We start from the raw sequence: 19,397 nt of genomic DNA on the forward strand, positions 1-19,397 counted from the left end.
GATTTATCAGTCATCTTGTTATTCTGTGATACGTTACAGTATAACTGGGAGTGCATGCATGGGTTTGCTACTTATGATCAATCTGTTTTGCACTTTGATATATATATGGCAGAAGAGGACAAATTATGTACAACAGAAGATAACATTATTTATTTTAAGGAAGCTGTTCATGTCATAAAAGTCATAAAATATTCTTGCCCTGATATTATCAAAGATCTAGAAGTAAGATATCACTGACATGAGTAGTAGTAGTCTACAGTAGTTTTGCAGGGCTAATAAGATATGAATGATATTTATATTGATATGAGATTTTGTGCCTGAACTGTTTACTGAACCAGCCAAAACGATATTGCAATATTTTAAATGGAAAACGAGATATTTTACAATAAAGGGTAAAAAGAGTAAGTTTTATAATGAATCTTGTCATGAATTGTACATATTGATGTCAGCAAAATAATTATTAGTAAACTTTATATTGCTGGCAACAATACAAATGTAGAAACAATAGTTACAAAGGTAAAAGCATTTCAACTAGGTTTTATTAATTCTGCAATATAGACCTTTGACAATGTTATTTACATACATGCAGTAGATTGTTTAAAAAAAAAAAATGTCTGTTATAAACTAAATTAAGACATGAAATCTCTTTGATTTGAGGTATAGTAATAAGTTTGTGTCTACTTTGAGTTGACGTTCAGCCAGTGTAAACATGAATAATTCATTGCAAACGTGATGAATACAACATGAGCATAGTTCTGTTTGTTAGTGTAACTGGTTTATCTTTGTACTATATACTTGATTCATGACTTATTCAAACACTGCTCATAGTTTATTTTTTAATAAACAAGTTGCATGTTATTCTGTGGCAATATACTCAATACACTATCTTACATGCTGTGACAAAAATTGCCAGACATTTTGAAGTGGGTGGGGGAGGGGGGGGACAAACTGAGGGTAATATTGGGGTGGGGGACACAAAATACGGATACTGCAACCGTTTCCCTAACTTATATCAGCTTCAAATCAACAGAATATTGGGATGTAAAGTACAGTAAGTAAATTATAGTCAGCAAAAGTCAACCTTTGTATATTTGGATATGGCAAATATCATTTGGGAGGGTGGGAAGAGGGCACCAAACACTTCTGGGGGATATGTGCCCTTCCCCATGACCAACTCGATCCCTGGCAATGCCACATAGTAACCTAAATTTGACTGTTTCATGACTACATTTATCATGTTTTCATTAAAGATGAGAGGAGAATGAATGAAAACATTCTGTCACCAAATGAACACCCCCATCCTAAAATACTGCATTCAATGTATAAGCTAGGGATTGATTTGAAGCCTACATACAGAATTAACCAGACATTATGCAGGCTTTTAACATACTAAAACAAACATGTCAGTCTGCCTGACTGAACTAAAACATCGCAAAATCAAATAAATGTGTCAGTAACTCGCATAGAATGAACACAATTACCATCACCAAATCTCTAGAACTGCTAATGTGACATGTAAACTTGGCTGCAGTCCAACTGTTACTGCCAAGTCATTGTAAAACGAAGCTTTTAGTGTACATCGTGAGAGACATGCTATTTGTGCCGAGGAGAAATAAATATATTGTTATTACACAGTTGGTGACATAAATATATCGCCCTGGAAGTTATTATTCCCGACAAAATTCCTGCAGGATATGTGACAAAGACCTCATCTGATGTTTAGGGTATATTCACAGTGTGATTAATCTGTGGATGCTGTCGTTCGTCGCAAACCGATGCAATACAGTTTCGAGGTTGTCAGGGTAACGAGGTAAATCTTACCGGCATCTCTAAAGCTATTTGTTTGGTAAAATAGAGCAAAACAAGCAGTTTTACCAATGAACATAGCATTTCCTACAGTCATTGCAAGTCTGCAACAAGTGATTTTTGCTTCCTGCATGATAGACAATTTTCACCAACACTAATGGTTTTTTTCCCTCTTTTTAATTTGTTTTTTGTCTTAAAGTACCATGCCCATTAAACATGATGCAGAGATGGATGTGAACGTTTGAAGGAGAATTATACTTAGTGCTTCTGAAGGGAAATTAGTAAAATCAGTATTTACAATATATATGTCACCTTTGAAGTCTATGTTGCCAGTATGTTTTAGGTCAAACTTGGCTTTTAATACTTAAGCCCATTATCTTGTACATCAGCGCTAGGTAAATAATATTTACAAAGCTAAAATAAATTCCTGTAAGGTCACAATTGTTTATAATATATCCATGTTTTTCCACACAAAAATTGTTCCAATATATATCTCTATGACCATTGCAAAGGTATACCTGAAGGCTGATAAGCACTACGATATACACATTCCTTATGGCCATATTCCCATGTGATCTGTTCTAACTCTCAGCATTACAACAACAATACAATTATTATTTTTCCAACACACCTCAAGCATTTCCATCTCTTTCAATTATGTTAATTTAATGTAATTTGTCATCTGACAGTCGCTAGACTCCATTTGTGAAGAAAATGTCCATAAATTTACAAGAAAGTTTGAAGATTCCATGGACGACTCAAATCTAGTCTGACTGAATATTTAAAGGAAAACAAAAACAACAATATACATACTATCCTTATAATGTGATAGGGATGCTTTATAATAATTAAACACCTCTCTCCCAATTAATTAACAGCCTTTTAATGAAAGAAAACAAAAGTTGTTCTGTTTGGGAGATCTGCTTTAATTTTTCCTTTCATACGAACTAGACTGGAATCTTGGAAATTACATCACAGAACCTCACGTATTTGAAAGTTTAAATTTGTTCTCTTTGTTTATTGTGTAAGAGTAAGTTGGCCTGACGTTTGGATCCTAGCAGGTCTTCTTCAAAGGCTAAATGACAAGTAACAGTAACAGAAAGGACAAAACACGCACAGAAAACAGACAGGTTGACAGGGAGATCCTGCTAGGATCAAAACGTCAGGCCAACTTACTTTTACACATTCTCTTACACAGGCTCTCTAGTGGATAAGCAGTTTGCTAACAGTTTTATTTTCTCTTTGTTTATTATTCATTTTTAATTCTTTATTTGTTTACTTATTTATTGATTATTACATGAATTTATTCTTTGAAATGTTGCTGCTAAGATGATGCTCTTTTAAAGCACCATCTGTTGATATTGTTTTCCAGTCTTCAGTACCAATACTGAAGACAGTAGGATTTGAGGCCCTCCTCAAGTAGAATTTTACTTTTAATTTGTAGTTGCCCATGAGGCGATATTAATGGAAAATGTCATTTCGGTTGTGTTGTACAATTTTTAGTTCTATTAAGTCTATTTCCTGTGTTTTATACGGTAGTTATTTGTACATTCTGCAAGATAATTCAAGAATTATGAGGAATGTAAAAAAAGAGAGAAAATGGGGGATGATTATCTGATTGCCTGACACTATTTCTAAATCACTTTAGATCCAGATTAAATGATTCACTGCCACTGAGAATAATCTTTACTTAAATAGGAAAGTGTTCCTAGGCCTAATACCCCAAAACTCCCTGGATAAATCCGGAAGGCACAATGCTAAAATACCAGTGGCGTCTTGGTAGACTAGGAAAGTGTATTAGTGTAGTAGGAGACAGGTACAATGAGGAGTGAAGTAAATATATTCTTTCCCTCAAAAAAACAAACAATTACATTTTGAATTTTTGGTATTTATAGCATATAAGATCTATATCTCTATCTCCTTTAAAGACCAACTATGGAGACTTTTCGATGAACATAAAATCCCACCAATTTTCATGTATGTAATCCTTAACTGACTCCAATTACATTGCTGTAATTAACTTTACCAATTTCGGACGTTAAATAAGTGAAAAATGGGACGAAAAGTCAGCTTCTATTTCAGACATTCCTGAAACATTCCTAAGACATCAGGTGACCATGTGACGTCAACGTTTGTATACCTCACTCACAACTATACTTTTAGTGTGTAAAGTCGTATACTTGAGCTGCCAAAAACATCAACGATATTACTCCTTTTTCCTCAAAATGTCACAATTCTGTGTTGTTGGAGGTTGCAGTTATACCTCATCCAACAAAGGCATCAGCTTTTTTAGATTTCCGAGTAAAAGAACCGACGTAAAACGCCGCAGACTTTGGATCAATTTTTTGAGATCCACGCGGAAAGATTTTTCAGCACCCGGAGTATCTCATGCCCATGAGTCCACATGCATGACCCTGCTTCTGTGTATGCTGCAAATGTCTCATTCTGTGAAAATTATATACTGTCGATAGCTGTGTCGGACCATGGTCGGACATAGCTAATGTGAAATTGACCGTAAACACGCCCTGGACGTCCTTACATGTAACATTATATCACGCAATTGACAGTAATATATTTACTGTAAGAGATGACCGTATATATATACCGTGCCAAGGGTATAGCATTGTTAGTACATGTACGGTAGTTAGTTACAACTCTCGCCGTCGTTGGCTCACAGCATTTGTAAATAGCCATGTTAGGATTTATCTATATCATTTGTTGTATTCCAGTATCGTGAGTTCGTGATACATGTGTAATATTGTCCGTTCTGTTTATTCCGACATCTGCATGGTCCAAGGAGTTGAATGAAAACGGTAGTATGTAGCGATCGGACGTTTTATTTCGTTAGTGACTGTCTTGTGATTGTGGGATGTTAGTACTGGTCAAGGCCTGTTTCAACTAGACCTAACTCTATGGAATTACACAGACTCACGGTAGTTTTTCGCCCAGATTTGAACAAGAAACGTGGATTAAGATATTCACTGCTAAATTTGTTTATTGACAGGATACTTTTTCTGTGTTTGTATACTTTTGGATATTAAAACGAGTAAGTACTATGTAAGTATATTGTACCGTACAGACCTATTGACGCTACGCTATGTAAAAGATGCCTCCATTTGAGTGGAAATTTTGCTAATAAAATAAGCAATTTAACTAAAATTTCTGCTTATAATTGTCTTAAAACTTGTTGTTAACCTTCATGTGTTCTTGTTTTAAGCTAACAGCTTTTCAAACGCTCGAAATTGGAAGTCAAAAACAGTACAATTGTTCGCTATCTGTGTACAAACAGTGCCTATATCAGCGTTTGATTTTCGCGGTATACAAACTTTGACGTCACACGGTGACCAGAGGCTCCTTTGGGTCAATCTCTGTTTTCAGACATTCCAGAGGTTCATGTCACGTGACTACCCAAAATGTCCATTTTCGTGGTCGTTTTTGATGGGTTATAGTAGGATTTCGAAGATTATTTTTTACACATGTTGATTATGGGTATGTAAACTCCTAAATTAATGGAAAATCTCAAAAAAAAAAATTGCCTCCATATTTGGTCTTTAATACAGGTCTTTACTGAATGCAACCTTAGGCAGTAACCAGTTAAATTACTTCATTGACATGACAGCCATCATGTCAAATTGTCACTTATAAGTAGTGGTAGTTCTGTTTATACAGAAATACTAAACTACAGGAGGTAACTTTATACCAAAGAGAGGTAATTTAAAGGTTGCTAGAGGCCAGGAACATTAGAATAGAGGCCAGTGTGAGGCTTGCTCTTACCCATGTACATAATATCATTATTAGTGTCATATTGCTTTCACCCATACAGTATATAGCATGGTTCCAGTACAATAAGATAAGTGTGTGTATTTCAAACTATTAAACGGACCTACCAGCTAATGATAACTATTCCTTCACCAGCCTTTAAATTTGATTGCCATGGAAACTGAAGATAGATATATTAAAACCATACCAAACTGAATAATTCAAATATAAATCACAATAATTGATGCAGCAACCTTTCATGGTGGGGCACTTTTCCATGAACACAGGAATAATTGAAGATGCCCAGAGGATACAATCGTGAAGAAACTAGATGGTACAGGTACCTCCAAAAAGAAGTTCATGCCAATTCTTTTAGTTTTTCCCCGTAGCAACAAGGCCTTTTCTCCTTAGGGAAAGATGCAGTGTATTTATTTATTTACTTATTGTTATTTGTTTTGGTTGCTATCTACTATCTTTTAATTTTAAGCATGTTATGTTAGAGATGCATTTTAATATCTCTACACACAGATACAGTGTGCATGTCATCAGACTTTTTTAAGAAGTGCTTGGTACAAATTTCATATGGCAGTTTTATGGAAAACATATAGGATAACTTGCAAACAAGTTCCGGCTTGTTACTTTCCATAATGTGGTCATAAAGTGTAGACCCCAAAACTTACTGGTTTTGGGTATTTACGAATGACAATATTTACCTGTCTCCTATACATATGCACTCTGCTCTACATAGCATATAACAATTGCTAACATTCTTGCACTGCCACCCCAATAACCCTCCACAGGCTACTGCCCTCGTCCTTCCTTATCTACCATTCCAGTTGCACATGACACATTTTATGGCTGGAATTTTTCATCCAACAAATTTTGCATTCTATGAACACCTATGTGAGAGATTTTGAGGTCATATGAAATTTTATTACTCATTCTTTTCATCTATTATGAACAATGTACAAAAAGGTGTAGTCTCTTTTTCCCCTCATCAATGTTACTACATGGCAACTGTGTGCCTTGTGGTGCATTTACTCCCTTGGTAAATAGACTATGATTACAACACTTCAGAAGTGAGTGACACATGACTCATTAGAAAAATGTGCTGTAGTAAGGTACAACACATGATGCAGTCATTGCAGTGGCAGATTATACATTCTAAATACATCTAAATTATTTGCTAACACTTTGCAATTAAAAGACTTTGCACTTTGCAGTGCTCTACCAAACTGAAGCCTTCATTTACAGCCATTTCGCATCAAAAGCGGGCTTAATTAAATATCAAGTATTTGATAACGAAATTATGTGCAGGACAATTTTTTCATCAGTGAACCACTTAGAGCATAAAGAGTATAGGGAGCAGACATTTTATACACTCTGCCCACCCACCTGCCACACATTGCCCACCCACCTGCCACACATTGCCCACCCACCTGCCACACATTGCCCATCCACCTGCCACACATTGCCCACTCACCTGCCACACATTGCCCACTCACCTGCCACACATTGCCCACCCACCTGCCACACATTGCCCACCCATCTGCCACACATTTAAGTTGCTTAAACATATATTACAGTACCACAGTCTTTCAGTCTTTCTTCGAGAGCAGCAAATATAAAAGTGCAGAAAATTCTCACTTTTCATTAGCACACACATGTACAGGTATGTATGTGTATGTATATCTATATAGCTTTTACTCACATTTATCTACCTCTTGTCCATGGATTGCCAGTCCATATATGCACTGTGCAATAAATGCACAATAAACTATGGCTCAATGTCTACTGATAATCACTATCAAATCCTTGATTTAATATTACTCTTATGCTCCAAAACCCGTAACGTGATTATTTTCTATTTCAGAGATACCTTTCATCTAATATCTCCTTCGTAAGCAATGCAACCGTTTATTTGGGATTTAGGTACATCTGTGATAATTCAAACATCTTATTCGCCATGAAAGGGTTTCCAGACAACACAATACGATGCGATATGCACTGTGGACAGTAATTATTTTAGTTCGATCTCATGACTACGTTGCAAGTAGCAGAGATGTGTTGTTCATATGGAGCAATATCTGTAGTACTTATACAAAGCCTGTGGATCAAACTATGTGTGTGTGAGTTGGCAGTTGTGTACAGTATTTCAGTTTATTCATTTCATACAGCCAACATCCATCAACAGCCATCTGAATAACAATCATGACTGTTTGTGTTGCAAAATGTTATTCTGTATGTACGCATTTGATTTTATCCATTATAGTTTTCCAAGTAATTTCACTCAAGTATTCAAGCAGGAAGCTGTTCTCTGATATCGCTCCCTGATATGAGATTCTAATCTTTTTGCATATTCATATCCGTGAATATTGAAACTAAATATATCCAACAGGATGGAAAACAAAGTTTGGAAAATCCAATACAAAACACATGCTTAAGGCTGTAGGAATGGTAGATATGGAAGTCTGATGTCAGTGACCTTAGATAGGGTCACCACTGGGGGGAGAGGGGGGCAGTGCAAGAATGTTACCAGTAATTAGGCTAGGTAGAAAGGTGTGTATAGCTAAAGGAGACAGGTAACTGAGGGGTGAAGTAAATTGCCAATAATGATAGTAATTCCGTATAGAACAAACATACGAGAGGGAAAAAATGATTCAGTTGACCAAAAGTTAACAGTGACAAAAGAAAAAATGTAAATTCAGGAGGAGAAAATACGGTTAGGGTGCTGCCATGGTCTAAGTGGTCCGGCCTGAGGGTGCAGTGCAGATACGTCATTAATTTGTTACAAAATAGATAGGATAGAATGGATGCCACAGTGTGCCATGTTTGTTTGTAATATAAGTGAATTTTGTTCTGTTATAAACAGTTGCTGTTTAAGCATTTGCTCTGGTTATTTCCTGCAGATCAATGATCATGATAAAATAAACAATAAACCTGGTTTGTGTTCAGCATTACAGAGGGGAGAGACTCATGAAACAAAAATATATATGTTGTGCGTTTAACCATAACAAAACCTTAATAAAGCTGACAGCCAGATTGCTGGTGCATGAAGCAGCTAGATTTTCATTTTGCAAAACAAGCTTTAGTTTGCACTATTTGAGCGAGTTGGAAGAATATTTCAGATGTCAGTTGAGTTGTGTCCGTTAAGTTGTGTGTTTCGTGATTCCCATGCTAAGACACGAAAAGCTGATAAATATTGTACGTTATAATGAAATAGTTTGCTAATTTACTTTTCACCAATGAAGAGCATAGATGGAAATATAACTTAAATGGTTAGGTGTTTAAATTTCCAGACAAAACTACTTACCAGCATCCTTTTAACAGCCTCCCCAAACCTTACTGATTTGGGTATCTTACGAACGACCATACTTACCTATCTCCATTCTACATATGCACTCTAATCTACGTAGCCAACAAAAGTGAGTAACATTTTAGTACTGCACACCCATTGACCTACTTCAGGGTCAACGTCCACTTCCTCCCCCTTCCATACCTACCATTCTGAAAGGCTAACACTGTAAATTCTTGTGTGATTTACATACAGTGGATTTCCAAGGTTAACCTTGCTGCTTTTAAAGTTTTGGTGAAGTTTCCCACCGCAACAAGGAGCTGAAATCAAGATTACATCACCCATATCTGGACCATAAGGTCTGCCACCATGGGGTAGATCCGGAAGGAGGTATTATTAGGCGGTGCCCAGGGAGTGAGGGCGCGGTGCTAAAACGTTCCAATGTGTAGTGAGGTAGATGGGAAAGTGCAGATGTGGAGTGGGAGACAGGTAAGTATCGTCGCTCGTAAATCCAACAACAAATGGTAACATTTAGCAATGTACCCTACAGACCTACATGTCGCCCTCTTGCTCTTCCTTGCCGGTCTACCCTTTGAAATGTTTGGTTGATACGTACAGGAATACAGTAGGATGTCAAAACCAAGTAGATTCCACAGGATGAAAAACCATGAAAATAACTCAATTATGTGAAAATTGGTTCCACTGAACTCTTCGTTTAATTTAGATAGGGGTTGCTGTAGTAAGGGGAAGGTCATAGAAGGGGACACGCTGGAGTTGAATGCAGTAAAGGTGTACTTAGGTGTACTTCATCTACCCTTTATCTACCCTACAGAGTATCACATGTGAAGCCACCAGAAGTACGTTTAATATTACCTACCCACATCTGAACCTCTTTAATTGTCCAACACGAGATGTTGAAGGAGAGCTTGGCTGGAATTTCCTCCCCGATAGTACGAAGAGCGAGGATGGCCTGTTTGGCTGCGACGTCATTGTTGGAACTGGCCAAACGTTGAAGGGCCGGAATGACACAAATATCATAGAACACCTGCAAGAGAAAAAATGGCATAGATGTTTAACATTTACAATGTACTGTAGCGAAATCACTTTAGATCAATGGAATCAATTGTTCAGGATTCAATAAGATTCACTGTTCATACAGTGCCAGGATGTTCATGAAATGTCAAAACATATACTTTTGAATTTTTTCAAAATATATTCTAAGCTTGATAAATGGTAAATATATTCCTTAATCACAGTCAGTGACTGATTTGCCCCCTCACTTAAAAAAAAGGTGTAACATTACAGTTTGCTAGTGAAATACTCACATGCATTATGTAAATGGTCAAATATTTACCCACACAGAAGTAGTTTCATTTTCAGTACCACTGGGGTTCAAACTTGACAAAAATTATTTTAAGATCCATACTTTCAACAAGGCATGTGAGAATTAAAGAAAATTGTAAAACTTTCCAAGATACATATTATCAGACTGTCTAGTACAGTGAAAATCCCCATAACAATAGCTTGTTTTGGTATTTCACTTTACAGAGAAAATATTTACCTGTCTCCTCTGAATATATGCACTCTAATTTACCCGGCCTACAAACTTTGTGACATTGAGCACGGATACAAAGAGATCTATGTACAGCACGTACTGTACTTCTACTACTACACAGTGAGAGCTGTGTATTTCTATGTATGTATGTATGTTGAGTACCCATCTGTTTTTTCCGTAATCCATAACGAAGTGAATTTGAAAACAGGTCAAAGTCTACGTCTCGATATTTAGAGCTACGTTTCTGTTTCTTATACTACTGCTACAGGATATTAGGAGCAGGTGTTTACAGTACGGAGCGTGATGAGAACGAATCGGGTATTAGATGTATTCTAATTAGAAAACAAGTTAGGTCAAGTCTGAATAGAAGTATTTGAGCCTGTGGGGGGGGAGGGGGATGGGGAAGGAAGTGGCTAGGGAGTATTTGATAGTATGGAGAGGGGGGGGGGGAGTTGCTAACAACAAAACATACACACTGCACATTTCTTAACCTACTTGATGCTTTCTCTAAGTTTCAATTGAATTATAATGTATTTTAATGACTCATTTGTCCCATTCCTTGCTTCTTTTTCTTTTTTTACTTTCATTAATTTTATACATTTGTTTTTGCTTTGACCATTTCAATATGTTTGATATCATATATACATATACTTTTTCAAGAATTCTTCCCTAGATGCAAGTACAAAGTGCTTGGAGATATTCAATAAATTAAAGCACTAGTTATATAAATATATTTTATAACTTTTTTTATTATCATTATCCCTGGCCTATGTTATAAATCCCAACCGAGTTTAAATACTTTTTTGTTTTTGGTGATAATTTCAGCACGAACCGAAACATGTCCGGACAATACATTTTTCCTTACTTTCAACTTCAAATTAAATTAATGCTGATCTGATGAGACATTAAAGGTAGCTGTACTCACTACCCAAGGCAACATATACTATGTATATACTATCATTATAAGAGATTTGAATTACTGGCAGCTGGTTTGAACAAATGTTGGCAAAGTCATTGTGTGACCTTTGCATCAATTTGATCATATTTTGCTATGTTTATATGCTGGAGAGCTGCGTTACCAGTGTTTAGTATATATACAGACATGACTCATGCACATCTACTCGAGATGAGCGTCCCACCTGCCTAACTGCTCACATCCAATGATTTACAACAGTTACAACACTAGCTGTGCTGCCACTTCAACCAGTCAGTGAACCACAGATCTAATTACGTTTGTTATCTGCTGTTTGGAAAGGCTCACGGAGCCTAGGTCAACAAGAGCGACTGGAATCAGATTTTATCAAATAAACATGACAATTAGGGCGTGAGAAATAAAGCGTTGCAGTGAGATCTTTCTGCAAGGTGGATATTGCACTTCTAAAGAGTGAAGCTTGGAGAAAAGCAGCGAATAATTTCCACGTTTTGTAAGTCTAGAGAAACAATCTCCCGTGTACATAGCGCACATCCTATACAGGAGCCTAGATAAACAATAAATCTATGGAGACCATTTCTGGGTTACAAGAGGACACTAATTATAGTCGAACAGGGCGGGTCACAAGGGAAATTTGTGGAAATGGACAAGCCACTCATTAAGAAAATGAACATAACAAATTGAAATTATAAACAAGGTAATTAGATCTGCCCTATTGAGTCCAATTTTAAACTTAAACATCCTTAACTTGATTTTATGATCTCTTTTAATTAATTTATCTTCCCATAAAAATGCCACCTGAGCTGAATGAAACACGTATAGTACTCGGACAATGTAAATGTTCATTATGCTGGGTGAATTTACAGTATGTCCTCTTCCTTTTAACCTAAAGTTAAAATAAAAATTGTGTATCGACAACATTAACATAAAAAATTTGATTGAATATTGGTATTAATATTGAATTTGATATGATTCTTATGTGATGGTTCCGTTACATGGAATGTTTACATGCAGATTTTGAAAAATCTCATGCGGCCAAGCTATACTTCATGGACACAGAACAGTAATTGAAAATTAAAGTAACATTAATTACTAACATTTAATTGGATCACAGCTTAAATGTTACCAATTTACTAGGTTAGTGTAGGTATAGTAGGTAGGAAAGGCAAATGTAGAAAGTACCACAGAATTGAGACAGATGAAAATTGATGACTGTGAAATAAATTAATTTATTCGTTGGGTCTTAATTAAACACTACTAAACCGTTAAGGTACCAGACAGGTCTGTTTTGTACCACCCAGAATGACTAACATTGAAAGCTGAAATGTACTTCCAACGTGGTCTACTGATAAATGCCTTTAAAGTCAAGGCTAAGCTACAGTGCGCTGGTGATTAAAACAAAGGCAGATTCTTTTGGGCACATCCTCATCAAATGAATTCAGCATGTCTCGACTTGCAGACTCCTGAGGCACTAAGCAGCACATTCAAGTGATTGATTCATGGATTTACAGTGTAGTCATGCAACGCTCGTCTCTAAGTATCGTACACAAGGCAAATGCTTATAGTGTGCACTGGCAAGAGTATGGTTATACAGCCTTCTTTCCTTTCCCACAGCAGAATGAATTATAATTCATTACAGTATATAAACTGCCGTATTGTGAAGCTGTATGAAGATTTCTGAATTTAACCTAATAAATTCCTGAAAGTAATAAGGTTGCACATATTCACAAAGATGTTAAATGCATCTTCAATGCATAATTTGTGTTGCAATTAACAATTTGGCTAGTTTTGTTTTATAACATTTTCAGAGATTGTCTTGAAACACACATGTAAAATTCCTTGAAGTAGAAACCAAATGGCATTTCTGACAAATTTTATTGAATTACAAATAACTTTGGCTTTAGTTCCTAAATGTTTATTGAATCACACATTGTACAGTAGCCTTGTTTGAAATTAACAATATTATGAAAAATTACCAAATTTATTGAATGTTGTTCTACAAGATCCACAGTGATTTTTTGGAAATCTTTTAAACCAAACAACAAGAAAACTTGACGAAAGGAAAAGGAAAGAAAATGTTGTTTTATATGTTGCCAAGTAACAATTGTTCTTTTAATTTTGTTACCGAATGTAGTTACACCCTTACTGACTTTAATATATCATATTTTGCACCAGAAGAAAAAATCGAGCGTAGAGTATAAATTGAATGTACTGTTCATAGTACACAAAGCACACTAAGAAAGTCCTGAACTGGTTTTATTATTTACTTCAAGATCTTATCCTTCCTCTTGTTTAGGTCAGGTTGTAAATCTACAGAAACTGTCACAAAAATGACGAATTATGGCAATACATTTTCCTCCACGTTTGCAGAGTCAAGATCTTTAGCATTAGCTGTGCCCACACAAATACACTAAAAACTGTACATAATACACAGATGCTAAATCATTTAAAATCCCTTGCTTCATGAAATATAGTACTGTACTTATAGACCTTGTTGTGTACAAGTCACTTCCATATTGAAGCAAGGGAAAGACTTTTCAGACAGAAATGACCATAACCATTAAGTAATGTAGAAAATCCTACTTTTGCTTCTACTTCTACTGTCATCTGCAAAAGTATTATGGCAAGAATAATAATCATAAGAGAGAAAGTAGGAAATAGCCTAGAGGTGATACAGCGAACAAGGAAACAGCGTTGAAATGCTACCAATTAATGTGTAGAATCTATAGGCACACTGTATGCAGCACAGTAAATGGGCACACTGTATACATGTATACAGTAGATGAGAATGTACATGTATGTTGGGTGGAAAATAGAATTAATTGCAATGATAATCCACCTAAGGTAGAAAGAGATTAATTGTGTGTCAGAGTACAGTAAATAATTATTGCATTAATATAGTATAGCATTTAACAAAATATATAATTTCAGACAAAGCAGTTCTCAGACTACTCAGTCAAAACTCTTGAAACTTTGGTACTTTTCTTTAGAATCATCCCAACAGCATGATTTAAAATCAATCCATTTTTGCTCTTTCTAGTTTTTTTCTTGAACCCAGTAGACAAATTGCAAGCAAGGATATATATGTGAACACCAGCTTTTAGACAGATTCTGTGTACAAACTGCAATGAAGTACTTTCAGAAGAACGCAGGTGTCTTGAGCATCAGACAATCTTGCCAAGGTGTGAAATCTCTGTCCGTGAGAGACACTGGACTGTAACAACTTAAAACCTGCGCTTACAGTAGGTACGAGCCTTTTACTCTTAAATACCTGAGGATGAAATATATGTGGCAGCTACTAACGCACATCACTAGCCTGAATTAACAGCACTCAGATACAATACTGGACTGTTTCCAAATTCAAGGATGGAATGTTTTCCATTGATCAGAGAGACAAAGCAAGTAAACCTATCAGTCACTTATGAGGCCTGAGTTGCAGCCTGGATATGTATGGGATACATGTTGTTTGTTTACTGTACTGTACACACAGAAGATCAAGCAAGCAGCCAGCACTGTGCTTCTGTATGTACTTAGGTTACATCAAGGAACATTATTTGAATGTTTGTGAATTTGAATGTGTGTATAATTATGCACATTAATTATGTGATATTATATATCATGAATACACCTTTACTATATAAGGCTACACAAGTTAGAGGCAGTATTCTCAATACTTGGTACTGTAGTATTGAGGCTCTAATAAGTAGAGTTGCTACTATTTTTTTCCACAAACATGAAAGATAGTTTGGTTGGGGAAAACTTCACTCCCAAATGTCCTGTTTGGTCCACACGAAAGATGCACTCATTGAATGATTGCATCACATTTATACAATGGTCGGATACTGAAACAATTTTATGTTGAGGAACTTGATGCATAATGCTCATGTCCAGTATTCATCCCCACTTCCCTGACCACCCCCCCCCCCCCCTCTCCCTAAGCAGTACTGGACCTATTATCCTTGAGTTACGAAGCAGTATGCTCCCTTCAGTACTTAATGAATGATCTTAGAATCAAAAGATGTTATAAAAGAAAAAGAGAACCTTCTTATTTAACATTTCACTACTTGTTAGGCCATTAGGCTCCACCTCAATCATTCTATCACTTCCCTTAAATCACCCCTCCCCCCATTTCTCAGTGAGCACGTCATTTCTCTGCCACCTCACACAAGTCTGCCTTTTAACATTTTGAGTGGATATATAAGTACAACAGGAGTGTGTTATTTTAATCTCCACAACATGATACAATTAATGCTTTGCCAAATTGTACACTTCCTCATTAGAGTTGCAACCTAATTACTGAGTCATCCTAATCACCTTAAAATGTTTTTAAATCTGACATCCAAGCAAACTGGACAGAGATTTATCAAAACAGCTCTGGGGAATTAGTTATATACAGGTCTATAGAAATACAAAGCAATTTAAAACAAACATGCAGATCTCTAGGCAGTACCAGAGCTGGTCAAGGGAGACTAGTGTAAAACTTAATTCACAATGTTTGCATTGCATACAGTGACACAGCCAACTTGATGTATTCCTCTTTGAATCTCTTATACAGGTAATGAAAGCTATAAAATTGCAATGTCAATATGGTATCACACCAAGGGCGGCGGAAGCACTTTTAATCTGGGGGGGCACCAACATCAAAGGGCACTTTGCAGAAATTTGATTGGACTGATGCAGCCTTATATTAAGTACCCTTTATAACTCTTATTGTATTATCTTATTTGTGTATACACATCACTCCATCAACGCCCCCCCCCCCCCCAAGGAAAATATGCATACTAGCACTGCAATATCCAATGTGCAAATTGGTAAACAAGGAACAAGTTTTCTTTTGAGACAAACTGAGGTGAAATCATGCTAGTTGCTAATGTAAGAATCTTCCGAATTAGGGTTTATTTCTTGTTAATATCTAAACAAACTTTTTCCATTCGAAATAGCTCTGAGTTTGACCCACAGAAATTCATCAAAAAGTCAGCGGCGTAGCCAGGATTTGCAAAGTTGTTTGCACGACTATCTGAGCGGAGCGCCACCATCGGTTGGCGCGGAGCGTGCAAGAAAATTTTTGGTTTTACAAACCCCTCAGATGGTCAGAAACGGCCCTTCCCGAGTGTTTATTCTGGTTCCCTGGCCTCTTGCTAACTTGAGACACCTCAATTTTTATGTAGAAAAAGGGCACATTTTTAACCTGAGAAAAAGTGGGGGGGCACGTGCCCCCTGTGCCCCCCCGGTTCCGCCGCCCTTGTATCACACTGTTAGGAACAAAACATTACAAATACAAATGTAAAATGTATGCAAAAAGTCCTTTCACCACATTTCCACAAAATATTTTTCATTATAATTCTTTGGGGTCAAATAGACTTCTGTACTTGAAGAAGGGGGTCTAAACTCAACTGACTGCATGCATAAAATGCCAATGTCTGATTTCTCCCTAGAAGTAAGTTTGCCCAATAGATATGTTGATATGATATGACTATGCAGGGACTTAGCCATGGGGGGGGGGGGGGGGGGGGTGGCACTAAACTAATAAATCACCAAAACTACCACCCAGTGTTTATCAGGTTTATGACCTAGTCCTAAATAGCCTAATTTTATGTATACATTTTCCTTCTCTTGAAAGTTTGTGATAAATTAGGTACAGTAATTATGGAGTATGGACCGACATCATCAACATTCCATTTTGCATTCCATTTGAATTTAGAAAATGACTTTAATGACTAATGTTTTTCAATAAAAGAACAGAAAATTGAATACAAATGAAAGGGGGAAAAGATGGAAAAGATTGCATCCTTTGGCATTTAAGCCCCCTGAGATAAAAAATAGTTTCTCAGAGGGACACTCCCCTCCCCTTAAACCTCTCTCCCAGGATGGCAATCCTCCAACGTTGATGTACCTCCCCAAATCAGTTGATCTGGCTACATGGCCATTAAGATTTCACATCTTAATGAAAACCAACTGTAATGAGAATTCCTTTAAGTGTTGAGTTCTATGAAAGTTAACTACAGCTGAGCAAAAGCATGGTTTGACGCTGTGAAAGCTGACAGGTCGACACAATTTGAAATGCCATGGTAGCCCTGGTGAAATCAAAAGTTAAGTGTCAGCAATCAATTGAAAGAAAGTAGCTACAGTATTAGGCTTAGGGAGAGCTTAATCATTGCATTAGAGGAGAGGGGATAGAAATGTAATCTTCTACCATCTCCTGCATCCCTCCCTCCCTCCCCGGCCCCACTCCCAATCCTCTTCATTTCTTCAACTTTTTTTCTGAATTCAAAATATATTGCAAGTGTCTAAAATTTCAGGCAAAATTAAAAGCACACCTTCACCCTCTCTCCCTTCCCCCATCCAGATTTTTGACATTGCTACTATTAAGTTTCTACCATATATAACACTTCAGTGTTTTTGCCTAATTCATATAACACTTAGTGCATTCTTGCCCTATATACCACTATAAACTGTATTCTTGCCCTATATAACACTATAAACTGCACTCTTGCCCTATATAACCCTTACTCTATTCTTGCCCATAACACTTCTGTGTTCTTGCCCTATATAACACTAACTGCATTTTTGCCCTATATATAAGACTAACTGCATTCTTGCCCTGCAGATTAACTGCATTCTTGCCCTATATAACTCTATAAACTGCACTCTTGCTCTATATAACTCTATAAACTGCACTCTTGCTCTATATAACACTAACTCTATTCCTGCCCATTATACCTCTGTGTTCTTGCTATATATAACACTAACTGCATTCTTGCCCATAACACTTCTGTGTTCTTGCCCTATATACAGTAGCACTAAACTGCATTCTTGCCCTATATAACTCTATAAACTGCACTCTTGCTCTATATAACTCTATAAACTGCACTCTTGCTCTATATAACCCTAACTCTATTCTCACCCATAACACTTCTGTGTTCTTGCCCTATACACTAAATGCATTCTTGCCCTAAATGACACTATAGACTGCACTCTTGCCCTATATAACACTAACTTTATTCTTGCCCATAATACTCTGTGTTCTTGCTCTATACAGCACTTCTTCAATGACATGCTTTTATTACATAGATGCATGTGCTGCTAGAATATATGTTTGGTATGACATTTGCACTATCCAGCTAATTCATACTGTATTGCATCATCTGTGAGTTACTACATGTATGCGTGCAAAAACTAGGACAACCTGTCATCTTATTGATTATCGTACACATGTATTTGAAAATATATCAACATATATTTAAGTACATGACTGTTAAGTGATTGCAGTACATGACATGGGAGTGAAAATTATCTACAACGTGTCAACAGTGATAGACATACTAATAGGTGTGTCCCATAGTCATCCTCTAAAATGATGTCGTTAATTAGGTCAGAGCTCTGTACAAAGATGCCAATAGGCTGCAGTACATGTATACAAACACACCATGAGAAATATAGTATAACCTGTCAGGCTGCCAGCTTACTTTGTTTTTACATCCACTGTTACGACAATGCTGCATTGTGGACAATCTAACACAATCTAAGAGCTCTACTAACCTCTCATCTCACACAGTAATACCAAGTTCATGGCATGTATGTAACATACAGTAATATATATATCATGCTGCATTATTACGCATGTACGCCCACCAGCTGAAATCAAAGCGGCCAACCTACAGGTTGCACAGCTCTTGCACTTGAGCACTTTCACTTGCATGAAGATCATATTGGGAACTTTGCAGGCTCTGTATCATCAAATATGTTCATAATGATTTGCTGCTCTGCGAGCAATATCTTTGTTTTATCTGGAGTCTGGACATGTTCACAAATTTGCAAATAGCTGCAATAATTTCCCACAGGCAGACATGTCCGCTGGGTATGGAATCAAGAGCACTCCCCCACCCCCCCCCCCTCAATTATGTTAATCATCAAAAAAAATTAAAAAATTGAGAAGTGCTGTGCAGTTGAGTATGTACAAGTCTATGTAGAGTAGCCTTGATCAGCAGCCTTTCCTCATTTTCTTCCAGTAATTGTTAATGGCAATCATAATGAAATGGAAAGCTTCAAGC

General features: G+C 36.7%; 1 protein-coding gene across 2 annotated transcripts in view; it reads right to left on the reverse strand.

Moving 5' to 3' along the window:
* The window catches only part of LOC139981180 (NAD(+) hydrolase SARM1-like), a 45,218-nt gene that overhangs the window by 23,303 nt on the left and 2,518 nt on the right, over positions 1 to 19,397 (reverse strand). For both annotated transcript variants that reach the window (XM_071993381.1, XM_071993380.1), the window contains exon 3: positions 9,738 to 9,905. In XM_071993381.1, the coding sequence (XP_071849482.1) occupies positions 9,738 to 9,905 (168 nt within the window). The remainder of the gene's footprint in view (positions 1 to 9,737; positions 9,906 to 19,397) is intronic.

Source organism: Apostichopus japonicus, chromosome 15 (assembly GCF_037975245.1).
Source record: "Apostichopus japonicus isolate 1M-3 chromosome 15, ASM3797524v1, whole genome shotgun sequence".
Lineage (NCBI taxonomy): Eukaryota > Metazoa > Echinodermata > Holothuroidea > Aspidochirotida > Stichopodidae > Apostichopus > Apostichopus japonicus.